The 23,398-nt window shown below is 34.3% G+C and overlaps 2 protein-coding genes across 2 annotated transcripts; both read left to right on the top strand.

The window, feature by feature from the left end:
• Window positions 1–1,157: 1,157 nt before the first annotated feature.
• LOC111512684 (uncharacterized) lies at window positions 1,158–1,811 on the top strand. Its single transcript, XM_023168830.1, has one exon. It carries the CDS (start codon window positions 1,158–1,160, stop codon window positions 1,809–1,811), a length of 654 nt encoding a protein of 217 aa, XP_023024598.1.
• A 3,135-nt stretch (window positions 1,812–4,946) lies between these two features.
• Window positions 4,947–22,510, top strand: Sou (required for meiotic nuclear division 5 protein souji). Its single transcript, XM_023168827.2, has 5 exons — window positions 4,947–5,153; window positions 5,237–5,791; window positions 15,304–15,572; window positions 22,022–22,176; window positions 22,267–22,510. Exons 1-5 carry the CDS (start codon window positions 5,018–5,020, stop codon window positions 22,328–22,330), a joined length of 1,179 nt encoding a protein of 392 aa, XP_023024595.1. The 5' UTR covers window positions 4,947–5,017; the 3' UTR covers window positions 22,331–22,510.
• The last annotated feature ends 888 nt before the right edge of the window (window positions 22,511–23,398 follow it).

Genomic DNA, 23,398 nt, shown 5'->3' with positions numbered 1-23,398 from the left:
TGTAGGTTATTTCACTATAATTTCATTTCAGGTTTATTGTTGCTTAATATAATTGTTATTTTCAGCTATCCTTTTTTAATTATTCTTTTTTTCTTGTTTCAGGAATTTCAACTCATTTTATATAGTAGACAATGGAAGTCCGAACTAGTGAAATTCATCACGAAACATTGTCAATCACCTTCAAACAAACGTTTGGTGAGCGTATTTTAAACAATTCTGATATATAGTGTAGATGTTATTGCATGCGTATGTGGATTATATTTTCGACTTGGCACCTAGGGTATCAGTGAACATTCACCATAATAATATAGCTACGAATCGGGTTCCCTTTTCATTTTATTAGGTTATTATAGGTCATAGTAATTTCCTACGTTATACAGGGAGGAGCGATTAAGTGGGTCTCTTGATAGTTTCTCAGAGTTGTATTTTAGTTGGTTTTATAGCATAGCTAGTAGAATTCAGGCAAGGCATATCTATGCCCTGAGTGAAGTTACTTCAGTTTTCAAAGGAATACTCCTGTCATTTTGTTTTAGTAGTTTACCCATAGTTTGCTCATGATTATAATTATTTATATAGTGTTAATAACGTTCAGTATTGATTTTTGTTCATTTAATTTTTTTTTATTGTTAATCCGATTATTCTGCCAACTTTACTCATCAATAAAGTTGGTTTGTGAAAATTCTGCTAATATTATTTCATTTCCTCAAACCCCTAAAAGACCACGCATTTAAGACGTGGCCGAATCCAGTCTCTGAGGATATAATTGGTGGCATAACCAAGCCATTTCTCCACGAAGATTAGAAGGTAGGAAAAATTCAGCTGTTGACCAAGTTGCCTACTAATTCTCAATCCGCGTGATCAGGACGGATTTCAAACTTTTTCTGATCTGGTGGCAGCAACTCTCACGCTACCAAACTAAATTAAGAAAATAAATACCTTTGGCTGAACGATCACATATACAGGGGGTGATTTTTTCTGGTGCGAGTAAACTGAAATGATTATTATATATTCATTAGTAGTACTTATATAGGGATCGCCAATTCAGACCCGACGGTCATTTATTACAACAGTAAGGGGGCTTCGGCTGTCCTTACCAAAGTGATGGGGGGGGGTTTGATGTTGCTGTCATACGAGATCCCTGGGTGTACAAGGGAAAAATGATGGGATTGGGGGGCATAAGAGGGGAGTTAATTTATAACAGAACCTCGTATACCCCAAGAACATACATCATCCGTAAAGGAATAAATATACTGCCGCTGAGTAATTTGTGTTCCAGAGACTTGACGGCAGTCAAAATAAAGACGGCTGGCGGGGGCGGAACTGAGGAAATCGTCATTGTATCAGCATACCTTCCTTACGACAGTCCGGAACCACCACCAACCAGGGAAGTGGAGGAGTTGGTTAGGGCCTGCCAAGCAGAGGGACTACAACTTATAATTGGCTGTGATGCCAATGCACACCATCTAACCTGGGGAAGCACAAACACCAATGAAAGAGGTGAGCACTTACTACAGTTTATTATGGCAAATAACTTGGACATTTTGAACATAAGCAATAAACCTACTTTCGTAAATGCGAGATGTAGTGAAGTGATAGACGTAACGATAGGAACTACATTTGTAAGTAACTACGTTCGGAAATGGAATGTGTCCGATGAGGAAAGTTGTTCAGACCATCGACACATAAACTTTGAAATCGGGGGGATTCAGACCTCGATCCTAACATATCAAAATCCTCGGAAAACAAACTGGGGAGCCTATACGGTGGACCCGGAAACCTGTTTAGATCGCATGGATTTTGACATCCATTGACCTAGAGTTGGCAGCAGATCGATTACAGGGAGCTATCATCTCTACGTAAAACGAACATTGTCCCATAGTAAATCACAGATCAAACAGGAATGTGCCCTGATGAAATGAAGATCTGGCAAGGATGAGACAAAAAACTAGAAAAGCCTTCAAAAGCGCAAGGAAATCAGGTTCATGGGACCAATACAGAAGGGCCCTAACTGAGTATAACAAAGTCCTGAGAAAATCCAAGAGAGATACGTGGAGAAGGCAATGTGAGGAGGTCGAACAGACCCAAGCATGTGCCAGGCTCTACAAAATACTCTCGAAGGAACCTCAAGTCTCAATAAATAATTTGAAAACAAATACGGGGGAGTACACAAAAACCGGAAAAGAGACTATCAGAGAGCTTTTCCAGGTACACTTTCCCGGGTCAGAAATAACAAAAAAAAAAGTAATGCTGCAGCAGCCGTTTCCAAAAAAATGAATATTCCTTCGCAATCTATTGTAAGATTGACAAAACCTATCGAAAATACAAACAAAAACGTTATTGCTAACAATTGGTTCTCTTCATTAGGAATCGCTAGAGAGCTGAAAGAAAAAGGCCTCACTTCTGTAGGTACTATAGGCAAAAATGAAAAAGAAATTCCATCTGAGTTTTTATCGACTAAAAATCATGATGTTGATTCGTGTTTATTTAGATTTACGTCGAATTTTACTTTACTTTTATACGTAGGTACCTAAGAAGAAAAAAGCCGTTTTGTTACTATCTTCTATGCATCATAGTGGTGGGATAAATCTTGCAAGTGGAAAACCTGAAATTATTGAATTCTGAATTCCTCCAAAAGGGGGCTCGATTCATTGGATCAGAAGTGTTCAATATATTCATCAGGCAGGTGCACGAATTGATGACCCAAGGCGATTTTGTATAGAATCGTGGATATGAACCTTTTTCCTGAAGTACGAAAAATCACTCACTAGCAGCGCTAGTATTTCGGTAGGGACAAACACTGCCTAATCCTCAGATAAACATGGTAAAGTACAATTGAAAAAGAATTTCACAAACTACACTTAAACGATTTGATCTCCACTAACTTTATTGAAAATAATCATAACATGTTTCGCTAAAACATTAGCTTTTTCAAATGATTAATACGTTGATGTTGAAATGTTATGTTGAAATATATGTTGAAAAAGAATGTTTTTAACAAAAGAAAATATTCCTGGACCTAAACTCAAATTTGCAACTGTAAAGGATAACATTGTTGTAACATTAAAACGTTGGCTTGCATGCCGTAATTTAAAAGTAACTGAAAAAAAATATACGGACTTTAGTTAACGAGGAGTAGTAGATTCAAATTGTAATAAAAGAAATTTAAAATAATTATGAATTTCAGATTTATTTCCGAGTGAAATATGAATCAAATATAGATGGTAATGAAATAACTTTAATTAAATGTAATAAATGAATATAATTCAATTAACGATTGACGTTATATCTCATTCTAATCAATAGTAATCAACTATGAAAAATTTACTATTCATTTCATGTTTAGAGCATACATATGAATATTTATTTATTTTTTGCACTGTTAAATCCACTCTTTTCCAAGTATGTATCCATTTCTTATATCTAACCTCATTAATACGAGGTTTTAACGTTTTCTCCCGGATATCAATTATCCGACATACAATTAGCAAAACAGCAATGCTTTGTTGGCATTACACTAGCACAAAATAATTTTTTATATCAGATTTATATTTTTGAATAATAAATTGATATTACGTAAATAACACTGTTTTACATGTGAATAGTTTATGTTTGTCCCTACTACTAGTGCTGCCTCTCGTGACACGTTCGCTGTACTATTCTCAGGAAAAAGGCTCATTCTTGTATAGTTTTCACATCTTACGTCAATACTTCCAAAATTATCAGATTTGCATTCATAAAAATGTTTGCAAAATCATTGGTTCTACCACAAATAATTAAGCAATATAATAATCCAAGCATACAACGGCAATTGAAGAAAACTATGGTTCGTGTTACTGAGATTGCAGTAGTAGAAGCACCACCGAATATTGACACAAATAAGCTTACTGAAAGAGTAAGATGTGCTCTATATGTCCATATGGAAGAGAAAGGAAAATGTCATATATATATAGGTACATAAATTGCAAAAACCCGTTTGCAGTGACTGCAACAAACATACCTATTTGTAGAGACTGTCAGTAATGATTTGAATTTTTTGAAGTCAGCACAGCCGTTTCAGGTTTTTTTTTCAGTGGATAAGTTTAACTTTTTTCACCATTTTTCATATACCTTATAAATATGATTACTTCCCTCATATTATCAAAACAATGGTTATTAAAATGTTTTACTGTAATTATGGATTTTTTAATCATGCTCTGCAGAAACGATACGCTTATTTCTATCATTTTTTTGAAAAATATTATACATTTTATTTTGAACAAAGTAGCGTTTCGTAACATAGGCAAATATACTACTTAGCATTATGAACTAGTTTATATTGCTGAATAACGATAATACATGTTTATATAATAAATGATCCAAATAACAGGGTCATTTTGACCCTGGTTCAGTGAATACGTTCGTCCTCAGATGCTCAGTGGTTGAGGGATAAGAAAAGATGTTGAGATTGCTTGGAATCATGAATCAAACTTTGTTTTTTTCATAATACGACAGTGGAAATTTCTAATTTTCGGACCTTTCCTTAGTTACAATTTTCCACGGGGATGCTTCTTGGATATCAAAATTGCATTATTTTTTGTGCTTTCTAGGAATTGATTTTGTTGTTATTGATAAAAAAACTAGTGAAATTTCTTTCATTGTTTGAGGCTTGTGAAGTCCATATCATTTATTTGTGAGATTTAAGAAACAAGCAAGAATAAGAGTTTTGTGAAACTCCATAACCATTCACCAGAAGGTATGGTACTCATTACATGAAATGTGGTATGATTCTTCCTAATACGCTGATGTATTATTTGAGGTACATCATGAAATTGAGTCTAATTAAATTTTCATTTCATGGAGCTTTATTGTAACTCTACTCTTTGGCCTTGACCTACCTTAACGATTCATAGATGTGACGTTGCAAATAATGCAGGATATTTGTGTACTAAAAATTTTCTCAGTGCGGCAACACTGCTACAAATACATCAACACATCAACAAAATAGTTCGTGTCATGAGATATAACATAAAAGTTAAAAATGGAAGCTTGTTTAGCAGTAGAGAAAGAAATAGATAAAGTCCTTTCAAAATTTGGAGGAATAAATGAGCATGCGAAAAGAGTTTTATCGGATTTAGTGAATCAAATACAAAATCTAAAAGAAGAATATGATAACAGTAAGTAGTATTTTCATTGTTGTTTTGAACAAAGAAAAGTCCCCATGTTCTGTTTTCGAATAATATTTGTTGATTTCTCTTAGCTGATGGTGACTATGTCTTGAGCAGTGTACAGCGTGACATATTGAAACAAAGTATGGGTAAAATCAAAGATACAGTGTCAAAGATAGCAACTGATCATAGAGATTTACATAGCACAGTCTCAAAAGTTGGAAAAGCTATAGATCGCAACTTCGTGTCTGATTTTGCTGCTACAACTCGCGAGGACAGTCTCACCAGCCCTGAAAAATTACAATTGATCAACAAAATCATATGCCAACATTTGTACCGTCAAGGAATGCAGGATGTTGCTGATGAATTAGCTAAAGAATGTGAAGTGATGCCTGAAGCACATGAAAAAGAACCTTTGAATGAAGTAAACCACATACTGGAACGATTGAAAGTTAAAGATTTGGAGCCAGCTCTTGCGTGGGCTGTTGTACATCGAGATAATTTAGAAGCACAAAACTCTCCTCTGGAATTCATGTTACATCGCTTGAAGTTCATTGAGCTACTCCGTAAAGGAGTTTCTCATCAAACAGATGCTATATCATATGCTAGAACACATTTCAGGAAGTTTGTACACAGACACGAAAAAGGTTAGTAATTTGAAATTTCAAGGTATATTTCTTGACTGTTGAAAGTGTAGTTTTGACTACAAATGGGGTTTAACGATGAATGGGCGAAGTTGTGCAGCTTGCTCTCTACTAGGAGATTGTAAGTTTGAAACTGCTTTGACTAGATCTTTTTTTTAATAGCTGATGTGGATTGAATCTGCTATGTTACATGCCTGACAGGACATAACATAATGATAACAGTATATTTTCTAATTACATATCTCTAAGATTCTGCCCTCTGGTGAATTCTTTCAATGAAATTCTGATCAGCAAATTTTTGTGGCAGGAAATTGATAAATAGAATCCATTTTAGAGTCTCCACTTATATCTAGAGGCATTATCATGAACTTGGACTGTCTATTCTAGTATGAATCCATGTATCAAATCGGGATTCAGATTCACAAATTTATTTCATCCGTTTATTGTCTTGGTATTTGTGGTATTGGTATTTGTAGATCTTTATTAATGAACAAATAATTCATTTAGTTTTTCCATAACCTCAGGTCTGTTGAATTGTAAGTGTTTTAATTTTCATGAATCAAAGCACTTTGAGAACCTTTTTATATCTGATAAAGATTCTGATGGTAGAATGTACAATGTGAGAACAGGAAAATACCTTATTGTATTTTAATTTGGCTTCTTCTAAACAATCCATATCTTTTTCCAGTACTCCTTGCCTCTCATGTAGACCTACGACTTTGAAGGTACGTGTGGCATATGCCCAACGGAAAAATAACTACTAACCCGTAATGCCACATAGAGAGTTGAAGTAAAACCATCAGGCACCTGTGCAACGTCTTCGATTTGAAAGATTTGTTACAAGTTATTTCCCACTATAAAAAACAAAAACTTATTTCTTTGGTTGATACAACCAATTGATAGACTGGTTTCGGGATACTTGCCCCATCATCAGTACCGAGCATGGTCTCTTCAGAACGGTGTGAACCATCTGAGTATCACAACCAAACAAATATAATTCCAGCTGTCATGAACTCTTTCTGCAGTTGATTCAGTTGATATTTTTGCTTTAATGATCTATTTTGAATCCCCATATTCCCAATGATGCGTTTTTCTCTGCCTCTTTTCTCTTAAATGATATGTTGGTACACCTGGTATACTAAATTTGACGAGCAACCGCCATGTTTTATTTGAAAAGCAGTCGCCGTTTTTTTTTAAGCAGTCGCCATGTTTTTTGTATAATTTCCAATATGTGTGATTGATGACTTGTTTACTTTATGGTAATTCATTATCACTTAAATGAAATGGTAGATTTTATTTATACGACCGGATTTGGTCGGTTGCAGATTTTTTGTCCAACCAGACGTGTTCACACAGTCTTATGTCAAAATTTCTACCGTTTTGGCCTGTATATACTGCAGATCATTTGCCATACTCTATTCTATATATACATCATTTTTTCATTCTATTTCGTTTGGGTTTTGCATTAAACAGGGTTCTACGTAAATTATTATTATTTGTGAAAGCTGTTGATATTTTGTATATAGAAAAATAATTTTGAATATTTTCTGAAAGTTTACCTGAGTAATTGATGCTACTGTACTTGACTATATTGTGTTCTCGGCAGTTTGGGTATAATTTACTCATAAGTGTTTTGTGAGTTTTACCTGATATTATCTTTTCTATTAGGGAAATTGGTACCTGATTGTTTACTACCATTTGCCTAATTATTTTTATTTCATCTTGGAAATTCTTTTCCAGTAAAGGGATTGCGAAAGCTCTGTGTATCATTGGCTTAAACGCGGATAACTTATGTGAGAGCGGACTGAAAGAGTCAAAGGAAATTGTACAGTCTGTGAACGTGTTTTTCTGGTAGATAATGAATTCAAAACCATTATTAACTCTTGAAATATTCAAATCTATCAAGTTAAGCTCCATGTTTTGTTTGATTACTACTGTGAACTTAATTTTGTTATGCAGACTATTGAGAAAGTTCAAAAATTGAATAATTTGTCTGTTTGAACCATCAAAACTAACCAGTACGTCATCAACATATCTGAATCAAAACACAATATGTTTCTGTGAAAGGGGGTTATTAAGAATGCGGGTGTTTTCTAGTGTGTCCATGAAAATGGACACACTAGAATGGGGAGCCCATAGGGAGACCTGAGTTTTGCAAGTAAAAATTATTATTATATTTCAAGAAATTTTGTTTCAGTCATTTGAAAATAACCATTTATTGTTAGGCATTTTCTTGGATTTATCTAAAGCCTATGATTGTCTCAATCATAAATATCTACTTGAAAAACTCGAAAGGTATGGAATTCGTGGAACTGCATCAGATTGGTTCACATCATACCTAACAAATAGGCAACAAATAGTAAAAATATCCATTGATGGAAAGATAGTTAAATCTAACATAAAAACAAATAACACTGGGGTTCCTCAAGGCAGTATAACAGCATTACTAAATATGCGGTTGACACAAACTTATTAGTTACTAGTTCTAACTCATTTGATTTAACTCAACAGGCAAATTATTTCTTAAGTGAAGTAAGTAATTGGTTCGCAAAAAATAAACTTATATTGAATGTCCAGAAAACTAACATTATTTTGTTTCGAACTCAACAACAAAAAATAGATACACCAAGTAGTGTAAAATTGTCTGGTAGCGAAATGAAATTAGAAAAGAATTCAAAATTTTTAGGAGTATTTTTAGATGAGCATTTGCAGTGGAATATCCATATAGAAAACTTAGCAAAAAAATTAAATAACTTATCTTACAGTTTAAGAGTAGTAAGTAAATATCTGAATGATTACTCATTAAAAATTATTTATATTGCAAATTTTGAAGCATCACTAAGATTTGGGATTATGTTGAATCACATGATTCATTTATTTACCATTCAGGAAAGAACAATAAGATGTTTATTTAAAATGAAATATCAAGAAACCCGTAGAGGAATTTTCAAAAAAAATCACATACTTACTGTGTATGCAATTTATATATATGAATGTGTACTATATCTGTATAAACATAAAAATAATTTTACAAAGTGTGTGGACCTTCAAAATTATCAAACACGTAATTGTAGTAACATATCTTACCCAATACATAGATTAGTAGCAACTGAAAAACAACCCTCTTATGCCTCTATACGACTTTTTAATAGACTACCAGAGAACATTAAAACCTTGAACAACATCAACAAATTTAAAACAAATGTTAAATCCTTCCTCATTAAAGTAGGTCCATATAATGTAGAAGACTTTCTAAATTATTTTTATTAGATATTAGATTTAAGAATTATGAAAATTGACACTGTTTAATTTTTTTGTTTTTCACTGATTTGTGTAAAACACTCTTCGAAATAAAGATTATTATTATCAAGGAGATTGCGAAATTCGAATATGTATTTCACTAGGGAAAGCATTCGTCTGTTGAGATGTTGGGAAACATGTTTTTTACGTCTAACGATACTAGTTTGATATTAGTTTTTATATTTAGATTTTTGAACAGAAACAGATAGTTTGTCAGCTGGGTCTACTAAATTTAGAACTTTGTTTAAAGGACTTCATTTTGTGAGGTCTCTGAATCTTGAATTTGAAAATTTAGACAACTTACTGGTTGGGACATCTATATATGATACCACGGGTCTGGCTGGATGTCCCTCTTTGTGGAATTTGATCAATCAATACAATTCTGGAGGCTGGGGGTCGATGCATATTATCTTTTTTATATCGCATGGTGTGGGAAACAGCATTGTTGATTCCTCGATGGCCTTCTTAGCTTGCTGGGAATACATTTTGGTAGGATCATTTCTTAAAATGGTGAAATGTAATGTATCCACCACTTCTTGCATTTTCAAAAAGTACTCTTTTTCTTCTAGACTAGACAGACTATGCTGTTTCCTTTGTCTGCTTTGGTGAAAATGAGTTTGTCGTTAAGTCGTTTCGTTAAGTCTTTTAGAGTGCCTTTGATATTCCTGGGATAGCTGGGTGATTGAGTATTCTTAATGATTTCTGTTACTTTGTGTTTGTGAAGGAAACCTACTCCTTCCAGTTTGTTGACGTTGTTTGAGATAGCTAGTTCAGCTTGTACTCCTATGATGTCTTTCATGTTCCAAATTTCTGGGGGGAGGGCGAATTTTGGTCCTTTTTCTAGCAATTTCCTTTCTTCATTATTGAAATCGGTATTAGTTGGGTTGACGAATCTTGGGTAGAATGTCTAATCCGAATATTGAATATTTTGTTCCTTCGTCGTTGGCTTTTGTTTATTGAGGAGCACTGATATCTTATTTTTAAGCTTATCATATTTCTCTTTCGATACTTTACTAGTTTCTTGTTTAATCTTATCCTCCAGGCAGTCAAATTCCACGTTATGGAGTATATGTCTTAACTCGTCTTGGACTAATTTTTGGTTAAGTTTAAAGTTGTCTCGCGCTTTATAAATTCCTTTAATTTCTTCCTAATCATAGTTCTTGAATTTTTGGTTGTATCTTGGATGACGATAACGTAACGACATCCAATTCCCGTTGACTCTTTCAGTCCGCTCTTACATAAGTTATCCGCGTTTAGGTCAATGATACACAGAGCTTTCACAATCCCTTTTAGTGGAAAAGAATTTCCAAGATGAAATAAAAATAATTAAGCAAATTGCAGTGAACAATCAGGTTCCAATTTCCCTAATAGAAAAGATAATAACACAATATAGTCAAGTACAGTAGCATCAATTACTCGGGTAAACTTTCAGAAAATATTCAAAATTATTTCTCTAAATACAAAATATCAACAGCTTTCCAGCTTTCACAAGTAATAATAATTTAGGTAGAACTCTGTTTAATGCAAAACCTAAACGGGATAGTATTTCATCAGTTCGGACTTCCATTGTCTAATATAATATAAATTGATTTTAAAACCCTGAAAAATTAAAAAATTAGTAAGATCAACCAAAAATAACAATTTTATTAAACAAAAAACTGAAATTACAAAGAAATAATATGCAAGTAAACAACCAAACAAATAAAAATTGAAATATTAATAAAAGCTAAAAAATAAAAATTAAAAAGTATTATTAATAAAAATTGCAAAATTTCAAACCAAGTTATGTCAGGACGTTTCGATTGTTAGTATCCACAATCGTCTTCGGGTGATATCAATTTATATTATATTAGACAATGAAAGTCCGAACTGAAATACACCACGAAACATTGTTAACCACCTTCAAACTAAACGGGATGGAATGAAAAAATCAGGGCCAAACCAGTAGAAATTTTGACATAAGACTGCGTGAACACGTCTGTTTGGACAAAAAATCTGCAATGTACGAACATCTTCAAGAATCAAACCACAAGATGAAAGAAGATAACCTCAAAAGCCTACACATTTGTAATAAAGGGAAAAAATGAATTTGTTGGAGGCCATGGAAATTAACAAATCAATTAAAACCAGAAACATATACCCCTAAACGAGCAACGAGCAACTCGATGTAGGTCTCCTCTCTTGAATTTATGAGTTTAACAACCCCGAGAATTTTCAGGGTGAAATTTTAAGTTGGCATCCTGATTCGCCAACTACCTGTTTCACAAATACCTACCCTTGCAGCATACCTGAAACTTCTAATAAAACCGATATTTCAAAATTTCAGATTTCAGTTTTATACTTGATAATGGCGTCAAACCCGAAACCGGTCATATAAATAAAATCTACCAGTGGTATTTAGACAGAAGTGTTTTTATTCATTTCATTTACGCACACAATATCTGTGGGGCGCTTTCTTCATCTACTCTCAAAAACCCAATCAATTTTATAGATTTTGAATGGAATCAGACCACAAATCAAAGCATTCGTCAGCCATCTTGAGTTAATGGATAGTCCTATATCCAAATATTTATTCAAAATCCAAAAATATTTCTCATTCCTCTATCCATTTCCATTTTATTTAAATCACAAAACCAAAGTTTTTGACATCAGATTCATAATCCTTGAAACAGTTTTCAATAAAATCATTTGGAAATATCAAAAACCGTTTATCTCAATTCGCCAAGTTATTGAGAAACTGTCAAAAGACCTTTCCACACAATTCGTGTGTGGTATGGATCAAATTTGAATTGTAAGACTGAGACATATTGGGCACATATCTCATAATTCATCAAAACGGCTGTTTGTACGATAATAGCTGCTTTCAATACACATTTTTATTCGAAAGCTCAATTAGAAAAGTATTTCTTCAGATTTAAAAACTACCTACACCTCTGCCTACGTAGACATACGATGGAACATCTACATCCAATATCATCTTTATAGAATTAGTTTGGCGCCATCTGTCATTGGGAAGAGTCGTTTGAATCAAATCGTGAAATCAAACTACAACATACAGTAAGAATAGACATACCGAGGACATAAACTCCCGAGCGCCATCTATTGATGGTGTCCTCCTCGTCAAATGATATCCTTGTAAGGCTGTTCTACTATCTTTTTATTTTTATACTATGGCTTGACATACATCGCAAAACGCATATTTATGAGACGAACCGAAAAAAACACTTCGTATATCCCATCCATGCAAAATCCCTGTATGAAAGTAGCACAATGTATAGGATATTTATTAAACGTGGCAAAAAATTATAGGACTATTTCTTGGACTATTCTTAGGTTATTTTGTCCATTGATAATTGTTGATAGGGCGCTTTGTTTTGAAGATACGGGGCGAGAAAAAATTTCGACAAAGTATAGCGTACTACACTGGACCTACCAAGTAAAAAAAATCTATCAATTCCGTGAGTACCTATCAACAACATTCCGATTACTGTAAACGGCTGCAGGCATTCAATTCGAATAGAATGTCTCGTAAGTGATCCTGGTGTTTTTGAAAGAGTTCGGGATTCGATGCGGAGGGAGATTGGATTCTTGCATCCGAGCGGGAGGTCATTTTCGACAGTTCTTGTAGATTAAGAAACATTACATGTAAGTTCTGGTAATAAATTGTTATTGTTGAAATTTTTTTTGCTCCATATCTTCGCAACAAAGCGCCCTATCATGAATCATCAAAAGACAAAATATCCTTGGAATAGTCCTTTATATTTTTGCTTCATGTTTAATAAACACCCTGTATACTGGAATGAAATTTTGTGCTAATCTTCCAAAAAACATAAAAGATATTGTCGTTGCTAACAGGTTTCTGAAATCTACAAGAGAATTCTTATGTAATCTAGAGCTCTACGATGCTGATGAATATTTTCTGGCCTGTAGAAATTTATGAATCAAATTTTATTCAAAATCGCGCTATGTATTTATAGAAATTATCTCTACTTTCAATAATCATGCGCAATATGTTGGTAAAAATAAAAGATACACTATCTGATCCTCAACCAATCAGTTCAGGAGTTCCTCAAGGCTCTGTCCTGGGACCGCTTATCTTTCTATTATTCGTCAATGATCTACCCAAATACTTCAACATCAACAACAATAGTCTCACTCTCTTTGCTGACGATACCTCGTTAGCGGTGTCAGCACACAGCCTAGAGGAATTAAAGTCATCAACGGAAAGGTTTATAACACACTTCTTAGATTGGTGTAAGTTAAACAATCTGATTGTTAACTTGAATAAAACAAAATGTATCCATTTTAGTTCTTCCATCTGTCTTGATAAACAGCCTACTGTCTTTGATATTAGAGGGGTGGAATTGGTATCAACGAATTTTACAAAATTTCTAGAAGTCTATGTGGATGATTGCTTAAGATGGTCTGAACACATTACAGTCAGTTGTAAAAAAGTTAACCAAGCGTACTATGCTCTCTCCAGAATAAAACATTTTATGCCCTTGCATGCCTTGCTGGACGTCTACAGCCATTTAAGCTACAATATGGTTCTTTGGGGATATGCAACCAACAAAGATAGGGTTTTTATTTCCCAAAAAAAAAACATCAGAAAATTATTTGATATCCCATGGAGAGAATCGTGCAAACAGCACTTCATATCATATCAAAACCTGCCATTCCCTTGTATTTACATATTTAAATGCTTACTATACATCCACGATAATTTAACAAAATATAACACAAATTCTTCTTACCACAGTTACTCAACCAGAAATGGAAAATTGTTAAGTATTCCTAGACACAGATCCTCTAAATTTGAACAGTCACCCAAATATATGGGAATAAAATTATTCAATCACCTACCTGATCACTTTAAAACCATGAGTTTGATGTCATTTAAAAGAGAAGTTAAAAATTTGCTCCCGTCTAAGGCTTATTACAGTGTCAGTGAATTCCTTTTAGACGACTTTAGCTGATTGCGGTCCAGACTTTCATCCTTATTTTATTATACATCCAATTTTGACTAATCTTGTTTTTTTTTTCTTTATATTTTATACATTTTTATACTTTAAAACTACTGAGATATTTTATCTTTATGTATGTTTATTTTCTTTATACTATTTTAACGTGTTGTACTGACATGTCCTATACGTTGTTAACGTCTCAAAGGATAAATAAATATTATTATTATTAATATGACGCATGATTTGCAATCGTGTTTGAAACTTGAAGCTATTCATTTTGAATGTTTCATTTTTAAATTTATATGTATATCTACACATATTGATATTTTTACAACTTTCCTTTTGCCACTCCTGTGAATGATTATAAAATACTACTACGATACTAGATATAAAAACAACATACACCTAAATAAATTTAACAAAACATGATACACAAACCCTCCCCTGTATACTGGAGGCTACTTTTATAACCTGCTTCCTGAATGCATAAAATTAGCAAAAAATTTAAAAAATTTCAAATCCGACCTAAAGAAGTTTTTGCTCCATCACTCCTTTTATTCACTAACTGAATACATTGAGTTGAATATTAGAACTACATCCAATGACCAATAGACAAATTTTCCACACTTTTAATTTGTTTTATATGTACATTTTATTTTATATTTTCAACAAGTTTTGTAAATAGTTGGCATCCAAGTTTTGACTTATATATGTATGTGTATGCTAAATCAATTATTCAATGTTTTATGTGTAAATACCTGATTATTCAAACTATTAGGTATATTCATCTTATTTTTGTGACTACCATTGGACTTATCTCATGTCATGTAAATGATTTGTGGAGATCAATAAAATTATCTATCTACTCTGTTGAAATAAATGTACCTATCTATTCCGTATTAGGAATAACACGTTAAAAGGTGATACCTCATTAGTACTTAGCTCTCACAAGTTTCGACTTCTGAGGGTTGTCGTTCATAAGGGTTCGACAGCTGGTTAACGGAAAAACACATTTTAAACATAAATATCTATATATTTCTCAACTAAACTTTCCTACACTACATCAATAATATAGAACTGGCCGATACTTGATGAAAATCCATATTGACACTAAGTCATATTTACTGTAAGATTTTCATAAGAGGTTTTACAAAAAACGTGATGTCTTTCACTGAAGAATAACTTCCTCGAGTGAGGGTGCATTCATAAATCAAAATTGACTGAGAAATTCAAAAAGTTTTCTTCTTTCAGATATTCAAACCATGATGGGCATGCTGTTGTACATACCCAACGGAATCAATTCTTCTCCTTATAGTTGTTTACTTGACTCTGAAATGTGGATTGAAATTCATGAGTTATTCATCAGAGAAGCATGTCAGTTATTAGGTGTTTGTGTGAATAGCCCTCTAACCACTTGCATAAATGCAGGGTGCACAGCCGTACCAGCCTTGCTCAATATCAAACATGTCATGATGCAACGACAGGTCACTGGAATATGGAATGGAAGAGAAGAATTACCGGTAAGTTTCAGTACTAAAAATCTATATAGTAAAATCCACCCTACAAATAAAAAAAGAAAGTCTCTAGGGTTTCTCACAAAAAAAATGTATTGCCTCATAGTGAAGATCGTGTCTCAAATAAACAAAAACTAATTTTCAATTTTTTTTCAATAATATTAGAGACACAAAATAGTTTTTAAAAATCATCTACCCGAAGTTTGTTCAAAATGCCGAAATTTTATGACGTGTTAGGATGCTATCAATCAGCATCAAGTAGAGATTGAAAATAACAGCTCTTGTACACAGACTGATAGAAGACACCAGTTTATAACCACACTTTTTTCTTCCACTCTCTGAGTTGTGTTCTCTAAAGTGAATTAGGAGGTATATGGATTGTCTGTGAAAGTTTCTGAAAGTGGCTGCAAGAAACATACTATTTCAAACTTTTTCTTTTTCTCTGACCCAGATAAAACATTAGGAATGTTGATTTTCAGAGGAATATCAATAAATTTGCGTGGCACTATTCCTGTCTTGATTCTCAAAACAACACTCATTTTTCATAATATAACCAACTTTTTGCATCCTGTTCAAGCTAAAATCAAAACTAAAGTGTTAATTCCCTCGACAACATAGTAATAAATTTTGCATAGAAATTAGGCATTCCCAAATGAAAATTTAATTGATTGGCATTTTCAGGTTCTGGGCAATTACGTATTGCTTCAACGTTGGCATTTAAAGGTTTCATACCATCTTCCAATATAGAATACCCTAAAAAATCTATTCTTTAACAAAAACCATTCGGTTTCATTAATTTTTATACAATATTGTTGCAATCTATTCATAACCTATTCAATATCTTGTAAGCAGTCTTCAAAATATTTATCTGAGATCAACAGATCATTCAAGTAAATTCCTACTTTTAGACCTTTAAGAGCTCTTTTCATCAGACTGAAAAATGGCAACAGCAAACTATACTTCGTACAGTAATCTAGTATACTTCATAAGATTTTAATGAGTATTTATTGTAGGTAATTTTTGATTATCTTTCTCAACTTCTAGTTGAAGATGAGCATTTGACAAATCTATGATTGTGAAAACTTTACCACCGATAATTTTGTGTAAGATTCCATCCAGACTTTGCAATGGAAAGAAATCTGTGCGAAAGGCGGGATTTAAAGTAGTTTCAAAATCGACACGTTATCTTACACCCTTTGTCTTTTTTGGGACAGGTTCAATTGGACTAGACATTCCTTCATGTTGGCCTTTAACAAAAACTCCATCCTTTATTCATTTATTCAACGCCTTTTCCACCTCATGTCTTATTTTATATGGAACTGGATAGGTAGCATGAAAGACTTGATGTAGCTAATACCTTTCAAAATCCAGTTACTGCCATGGAAAACATGATTTACGAACTAGAAGAACGTCGCAAAAGAGCTGAGAACTTGATGGTATATAATATTTCAGAATGTGAGGTAGCCACCATTAGTTCTTACTTCTTACTTGGACAATCGAAAACAAACTGTTGTATTAGATTCCATAAAATCCAAGACAAGAGAGTGTTATCATAAAGGTGTACCTCAAGGCTCCACTCTGGGACCTTCTTCTTTATAATATTCACAAGCGACATAAAGAACACCTGTGTTGATGCAGATCAAATCATTCTCTATGCAGATGATACGAATATTTTAATGTCCAGAACAAATAATGAACAACTAGTAAAGAATTATAATAAGGCATCAAAGGAAATCAGTGACTATTGTAGTAAAAATGGACTAGCACTAAACACCGCTAAGACCTATCATATTCGATTCTTACCAAAAAGTATAAATCCTGATAATGATCTCTACTTAACAGTCAATGGAAAATCGATAGAAAGCAAAGAAAGGATGAAGTTCTTAGGTGTTGTGCTTGATAGGAAACTTTCATGGGAAAACCATATCATCACTTTATGTTCAAAACTCAGCACAATCACATATATTATTAGGAATCTAAGGGATACAGTATCAGCTGATGTACTGAGAATTCTTTATTTCGGACTGGCTCAGTCAGCTATGCAATATGGAATAATATTTTGGGGATCCTTAACTCACATACTAGCGGCTTTTCGTTCCCAAAAAAAAATCATCAGAGCTATGAATAAAACTCACCCTTCAGAATCTTGTAAGCCACTATTCCGAAATTCTAAAATACTAACGTTACCTTGTCTCTACATCTTGAACTTGATATTGTTTATAAAGGACAAATAAAATACGTTTCTGAAGAATGATCAAATACATGCACATGATACAAGGAATAAGGAAAATATTCATCTGTCCTTTTCCAGGCTTCTCATTGGTCAAAATTCCCTAAAATATGTTGGTGTAATATGTTTACTTCAACTCTTTGCGCAGCATTAGCTGGGTTAGTTGTTGTTTTTTCGTTGGGTATCTGCCACACGTCCCTACAAAGTCATAGGTAACCTGGTAAACTGCCACTGCAGTTGTCGGTTGATTGGTCACACCACCAACACTGACATAAAAACTTGACAAGTTGACTTGGGTGTCACACCAATAGATGGTTCCACTTATGTCTCGCTTGCGATTGCGCAGTTATTTTTATCAAGTGCTTTTCTTGATTGTTCACATTTTATCTCAAATCGAGGACTGCCTGCCCGGTACTTACGATGCCCAATAGACTGAAACAGCTCTCTACCAGTGGCTCTTAGATTAAAATCAATATCGGAATGATCAGAATAGTACTTATCTATTTATTTTTTGATTTTCATAGAATTATTTTCCAGCGGCTTGACTGCATTAACCTTTCCCGATTTCATATCATTTCTAGAAACATGTGGATTCTTTTTCCGATGGCATTCCAGAATAACTACCCAAATTTCTGCTACTGCAGTTGTCGGTTGATTGGTCAAACCACCAACACTGACATAAAAACTTGACAAGTTGACTTGGATGTCACACCAATAGATGGTTCCACTTATGGCTCGCTTGCGATTGCGCAGTTATTTTTATCAAGTGCTTTTCTTGATTGAGGACCGGAATGTTCTGCCTGATGAGCAATTCGGCTTCAGGAGAGAGCATTCCACTGAGTTGCAGGCTCTGAGACTGGTCGAAAACACCATCGCGGAGTTAAATAGAAACAAAAAAGTCCATCTAGTCCTACTAGACATCTCGAAGGCCTTCGACCGCGTTTGGCATGAAGGCCTTCTTCACAAATTAATAGCGTTCGACCTGCCTCGGGGCCTGATCCGGTGGATTGGGTCTTTCCTGAAAGACAGAACATTTCAGGTTAGAGTAGAGGGCTCTCTGTCTGACAACAGAGAGATCCTCGCTGGAGTGTCACAGGGGGCCGTGCTCTCTCCCATGCTCTATTCTCTTTATACCAGCGACCTTCCGAGGTCCGAGCATGTGAAGGTATCTCTCTACGCCGATGACACGGCTCTCCTCTCATCTTCCATGGGTCGGGAGCTCGGGATCGTCTATATGCAACGTGCATTGGGCGACCTCGAGCGCTGGTACCTCGAGTGGAAGATCCGAGTGAATCCGGAAAAAACTCAGGCAATAACCATGGGAAGAACGATAGCTTCTCCGGCCATGAAAGTGAGAATCTCTGGAAGGGAGATTGATTGACAAGCGCGGGTCAAGTACCTAGGTCTTCTTATAGATCGTAGGCTCACCTGGAACCCGCATCTGTTAAGCGTAAAGGCAAAAATCCAGGGTCGGGTGGCAAGCCTGTACCCTTTGATAAATAGAAATTCCAAGTTAAGCCTAAAGAATAAAATTACGATCTATAACATGATGTTCAAGTCTGTCATCATGTATGCTTCAGGCGTTTGGGGACAAGCGGCTCCAACTAACATCTCCATCTTGGAGACTCTACAAAACAAAATTCTACGGATGATTGTGAATGCTCCGTGGTTCGTGCGGAATGAAGCCATCCGCAGAGATTTGAAGCTGCCTTCCATTCAGCAATCCATTCAGTCGAGGAATCGGCGAGTTTTAGATTATGCTGAAACTCATGAAAATCCTTTAGTCAGGGAAGCTATAGATTACGCTGTAGACGACCCCTCCCGATATAGAAGGCCCCGACACTCTGTCGCATAAGGCCCCTATGTCCTCAGTTAACGGATGAATAATATCTTCATCCATCTCACCCCAGCGAAGGGCGGTATGGATGTCTCAGGACTTTCATGCCACCAATAAACACCAGTCATAACCCGTTTGTCTTTCTGACAAACACCAGTTGAAAGGGAAAGGGAGCCAGGCTTCAACCTGCAGGAAATCAAGATGGATTACGTCACATTTTATCTCAAATCGAGGACTGCCTGCCCGGTACTTACGATGCCCAATAGACTGAAACAGCTCTCTACCAGTAGCTCTTGGATTAAAATCAATATGGGAATGATCAGAATAGTACTTATCTATTTATCTTTTGATTTTCATCCCGATTTCATATCACTTCTAAAAATATGTGGATTCGTTTTCCGATGGCATTCCAGAATAACCTACCCAAATTTCTGCTACTGCAGTTGTCGGTTGATTGGTCAAACCACCAACAATGACATGAAAACTTGGCAAGCTGACTTGGGTGGCCCCACCAATAGGTGGTTCCACTTATGTCTCACTTGCCTTTACGCAGTTATTTTTATCAAGTGCTTTTTTTGATTGCTCACATTTTGTATTCAATCGAGGACTGCCTGCCCGGTACTGACGATGCCCAATAGGCAGAAACAACTGTCTAACGGTGGCTCTTACATTGAAATCAATGTGGGAATGGTATCTATGGGAGAGGGAATAGTACTTATCTATTTATCTTTTGATTTTCATGGGATTATTTTCCAGCAGCTTGACTGCATTTATGTGATTCATCATACGTCGTATCAATCGGTTCGTCTGGTGACACTAGATCTTCAATGTTTCATAGGCTAATCAATGTAAGAAACAATTATATTTGTTTTCTTTCGGAAATTTCATTACAAGAGAAATATAATTCCATTCACTCTACATAGCAATATATATCTGTGACGCCCAGTTTGAAATGTTCAATACTTGCAATGATTATAGATTTGAGGATATTCCAAATTTTAGCGTGTGGTTGACATAACCACTACTCCTTACTTGTATTCGAATCAATTCTGACTGACCTAATGATTTCTTAGACTTTATTATACTCAGCACCACTATTACTCGTTAACAGTGTGTTATTAACATTAAATGTTCATTTAGAAGTTTTACAAAAATGCTTCATTTAAAACACTTCAAAAAATAAGATCCCGTTGAAAAAACATTACCCTCATTTTTCATGAAGTTATGCTTTTTTTAATTTACAAATTGTTCTTGGATTTTTGCTTTTATAAATGTCGAATAAAAGTTCAATTAATGTTTTCTTATATGCATACTCACGAAGATCATGGAGCAAAAGTTTATAAAACTTTTTTATTTTGTTTATTATATTTTTTTTAGTGATAAATTGAATACACATAAAAAAATTAAGGTAAAGCTTTTTTTAAATGTGTAAATTTTAAGTTTTTTACTTATTATGGAATGACGGTAAATAACTTTGGTTGCAACTTTTTTAAATCATTTGTTGGAAAATTGTTTGTAAAATATAGAAATTCAATAGGTAGGAAAAATTCATTTCGTCATTTTGTTGTAATATACGAAGACGCCATCTATGGGATCAAGAAAGAACTTTATCCTTGGATATCAACGATAAAAGAGGCTCTCCAAGGTGGTTAGTTGCAAAGCCAAGCTTCGACATCGGCCGCCAACGAGATTCGTCCTCTTTCTTTCACTGCAGCTTTCACCGCAAATTTACCAGTTGGAACCATTAGCCCATTCATGATTAAACACCAGACAGCGCTGTTTCGATCCGCCATAGGTCTTATCAGTGGTACTAGTGAATCACAAATGCGTTGCGACTGATCGCCTTGGAGCGCCTCGTTTATCTTTGATATTTGAGGGCTGAGTTCTCCGTCGATCCCATAGATGGCGTCTTCGTAAGGGGAGAAGTAGCCCTTCCTACTCAGGATTATCCTTTAAGGACAGTTGATTCCAGCAACGCATTTGTGATAAAGCCTAGCACCACTGATGAGACTTCAACTAGTAAAAATTAAAAACTTTCCCCAAACTGAAGACGCGTCTTTATAATGCTAAAGAATGCACATCTAAAAATATATCTCTTTCGAAAGAAAAGTGTCACGATACAAGAATTGCTGGAAGTTAAGAAAAAGTGAGATGTAATGAAATTGATATGAAAAAAATAAAAGACGTTATTTTAAATGATAACGATAATATTCAAATTCAAATGTCACTAAACATTTCAAATTCAACTGATGTTTTAATATAAAAATACACTGTAGCTCTAAAAGTTTAAAAAATCTACTGCAAAATTATCATTATCTATAAAGTTTAAAAATTCGGTTTTCAGTATGTTGAAATATAATTCTTATTTAACATTATATAACTTTTCAGATTGAAATTGATTTGGGAAGCGAAGCCAGATATCATTCAGTATTTGCCTGCCCAATTCTGAGACAGCAGTCCACAAAATTCAACCCCCCTATGAGACTGGTGTGTGGGCACGTAATATCAAGAGATGCTCTCAATAAACTTTGTAGTGGAAATAAGTATGTATTTTAATTATTTTTCATCATATGTCTGATTGTTGGTTTATTACATGATCCCTCACAATTAAATTCCACTATTTATTGTTTCAGAATGAAATGTCCGTATTGTCCCATGGAGCAGACTCCGGCAGATGCTAGACTTATATTTTTCTAACAATTTCATTATCCTGTGGTGGTATCTCATGTTTCAGTATAAAAATATTATTTAATTATTTATAATTATAATTTGTTGTTTAGATTTGTGAATAATAGCATTTAGGCGTACTTGAATTTGATTTTATAACATTTGTGATCTTTCCAGCTAGAAAAGAATAAAGTTGACTTTTTTACTGAATTTTAATTCAATTTTATTCTGTGACATCTCTCAACTGCACCATGCTTTACCTTCTGAATATAGCGTAACTCACGGTCGATGGTAGGTTAGACGCTTCTGGAAAACGCAAAGCATGATTTTTCTGAAAATTTCACCTCACATTTCTTTACCTGTTCTATCGATCTAAAATATTTTCGGCATTGCGGCGTTGCCACTCCTATCAAAAAGTCCTAGCAATTATATTTTTTTAAATGGAACACCCCGTATATTGATACATTTTTGGAATCGCTCTGGTATTTTAATACTTTTTTGTTAATAATGTCTTATACCTATCTCTATCTGTTTTCGAGATAAAAAATAAATTGTGCTAAATATGGTCCAAAACATAGCCTTAATTGAAATTAAGTACATCAGTACTCTCAATTCATGAAAAGTTGATATTTTGATGATAGTTTGGACAAACTCGAAATATTCAAATAACACCAAGAAATCGACTCCATATCATACAGGGCGTGCTAAAATTACTATTATTTCCATTGTGCGTAAAAGTAGTCAAAAGTTCATTTTCTCAAATGAAACCCCCTGTATATTACTCGATAAATTGAAAGATAGCGAAAAATGCTTCAAGATGATATATACATGTCCCTATACCTAAATCGTCAAGTTTTCTTAATAAAGCCGTTTTTGTGGAAAAATAGTTATTCACGTTTTACCTACAAGTGTTGAAAGTGGCATTTTATTTTGTGAGTGGGGATTATTGCAAAACGAGCGTCAGCAAGTGGAGCAAACTCACGAGCAAAATAAAATCACTTTTAACAAATGTATCCTACAAATTTTTTTGTATAACGTTACTTCTGATAAAAAAAATATATAAGGTCCATGGGATTTGAATACACGATCTTTGGATTA

This window comes from Leptinotarsa decemlineata, unplaced genomic scaffold (genome assembly GCF_025532065.1).
Source record: "Leptinotarsa decemlineata unplaced genomic scaffold, Ldec_3_MD MMD2_tig00078363_RagTag_RagTag, whole genome shotgun sequence".
NCBI lineage: Eukaryota > Metazoa > Arthropoda > Insecta > Coleoptera > Chrysomelidae > Leptinotarsa > Leptinotarsa decemlineata.
Note: the sequence above shows the minus strand (reverse complement) of the source record. Positions and strands in the feature narration are given on the sequence as shown.

Coding starts and splice junctions, on each gene's coding strand:
- Sou (XM_023168827.2), top strand. CDS start 5,018: ATGGAAGCTTGTTTAGCAGTAGAGAAAGAAATAGATAAAGTCCTTTCA. Junction 5,154..5,236: donor AAAAGAAGAATATGATAACA/GTAAGTAGTATT, acceptor GATTTCTCTTAG/CTGATGGTGACTATGTCTTG. Junction 5,792..15,303: donor TGTACACAGACACGAAAAAG/GTTAGTAATTTG, acceptor TTCTTCTTTCAG/ATATTCAAACCATGATGGGC.
- LOC111512684 (XM_023168830.1), top strand. CDS start 1,158: ATGATGGGATTGGGGGGCATAAGAGGGGAGTTAATTTATAACAGAACC.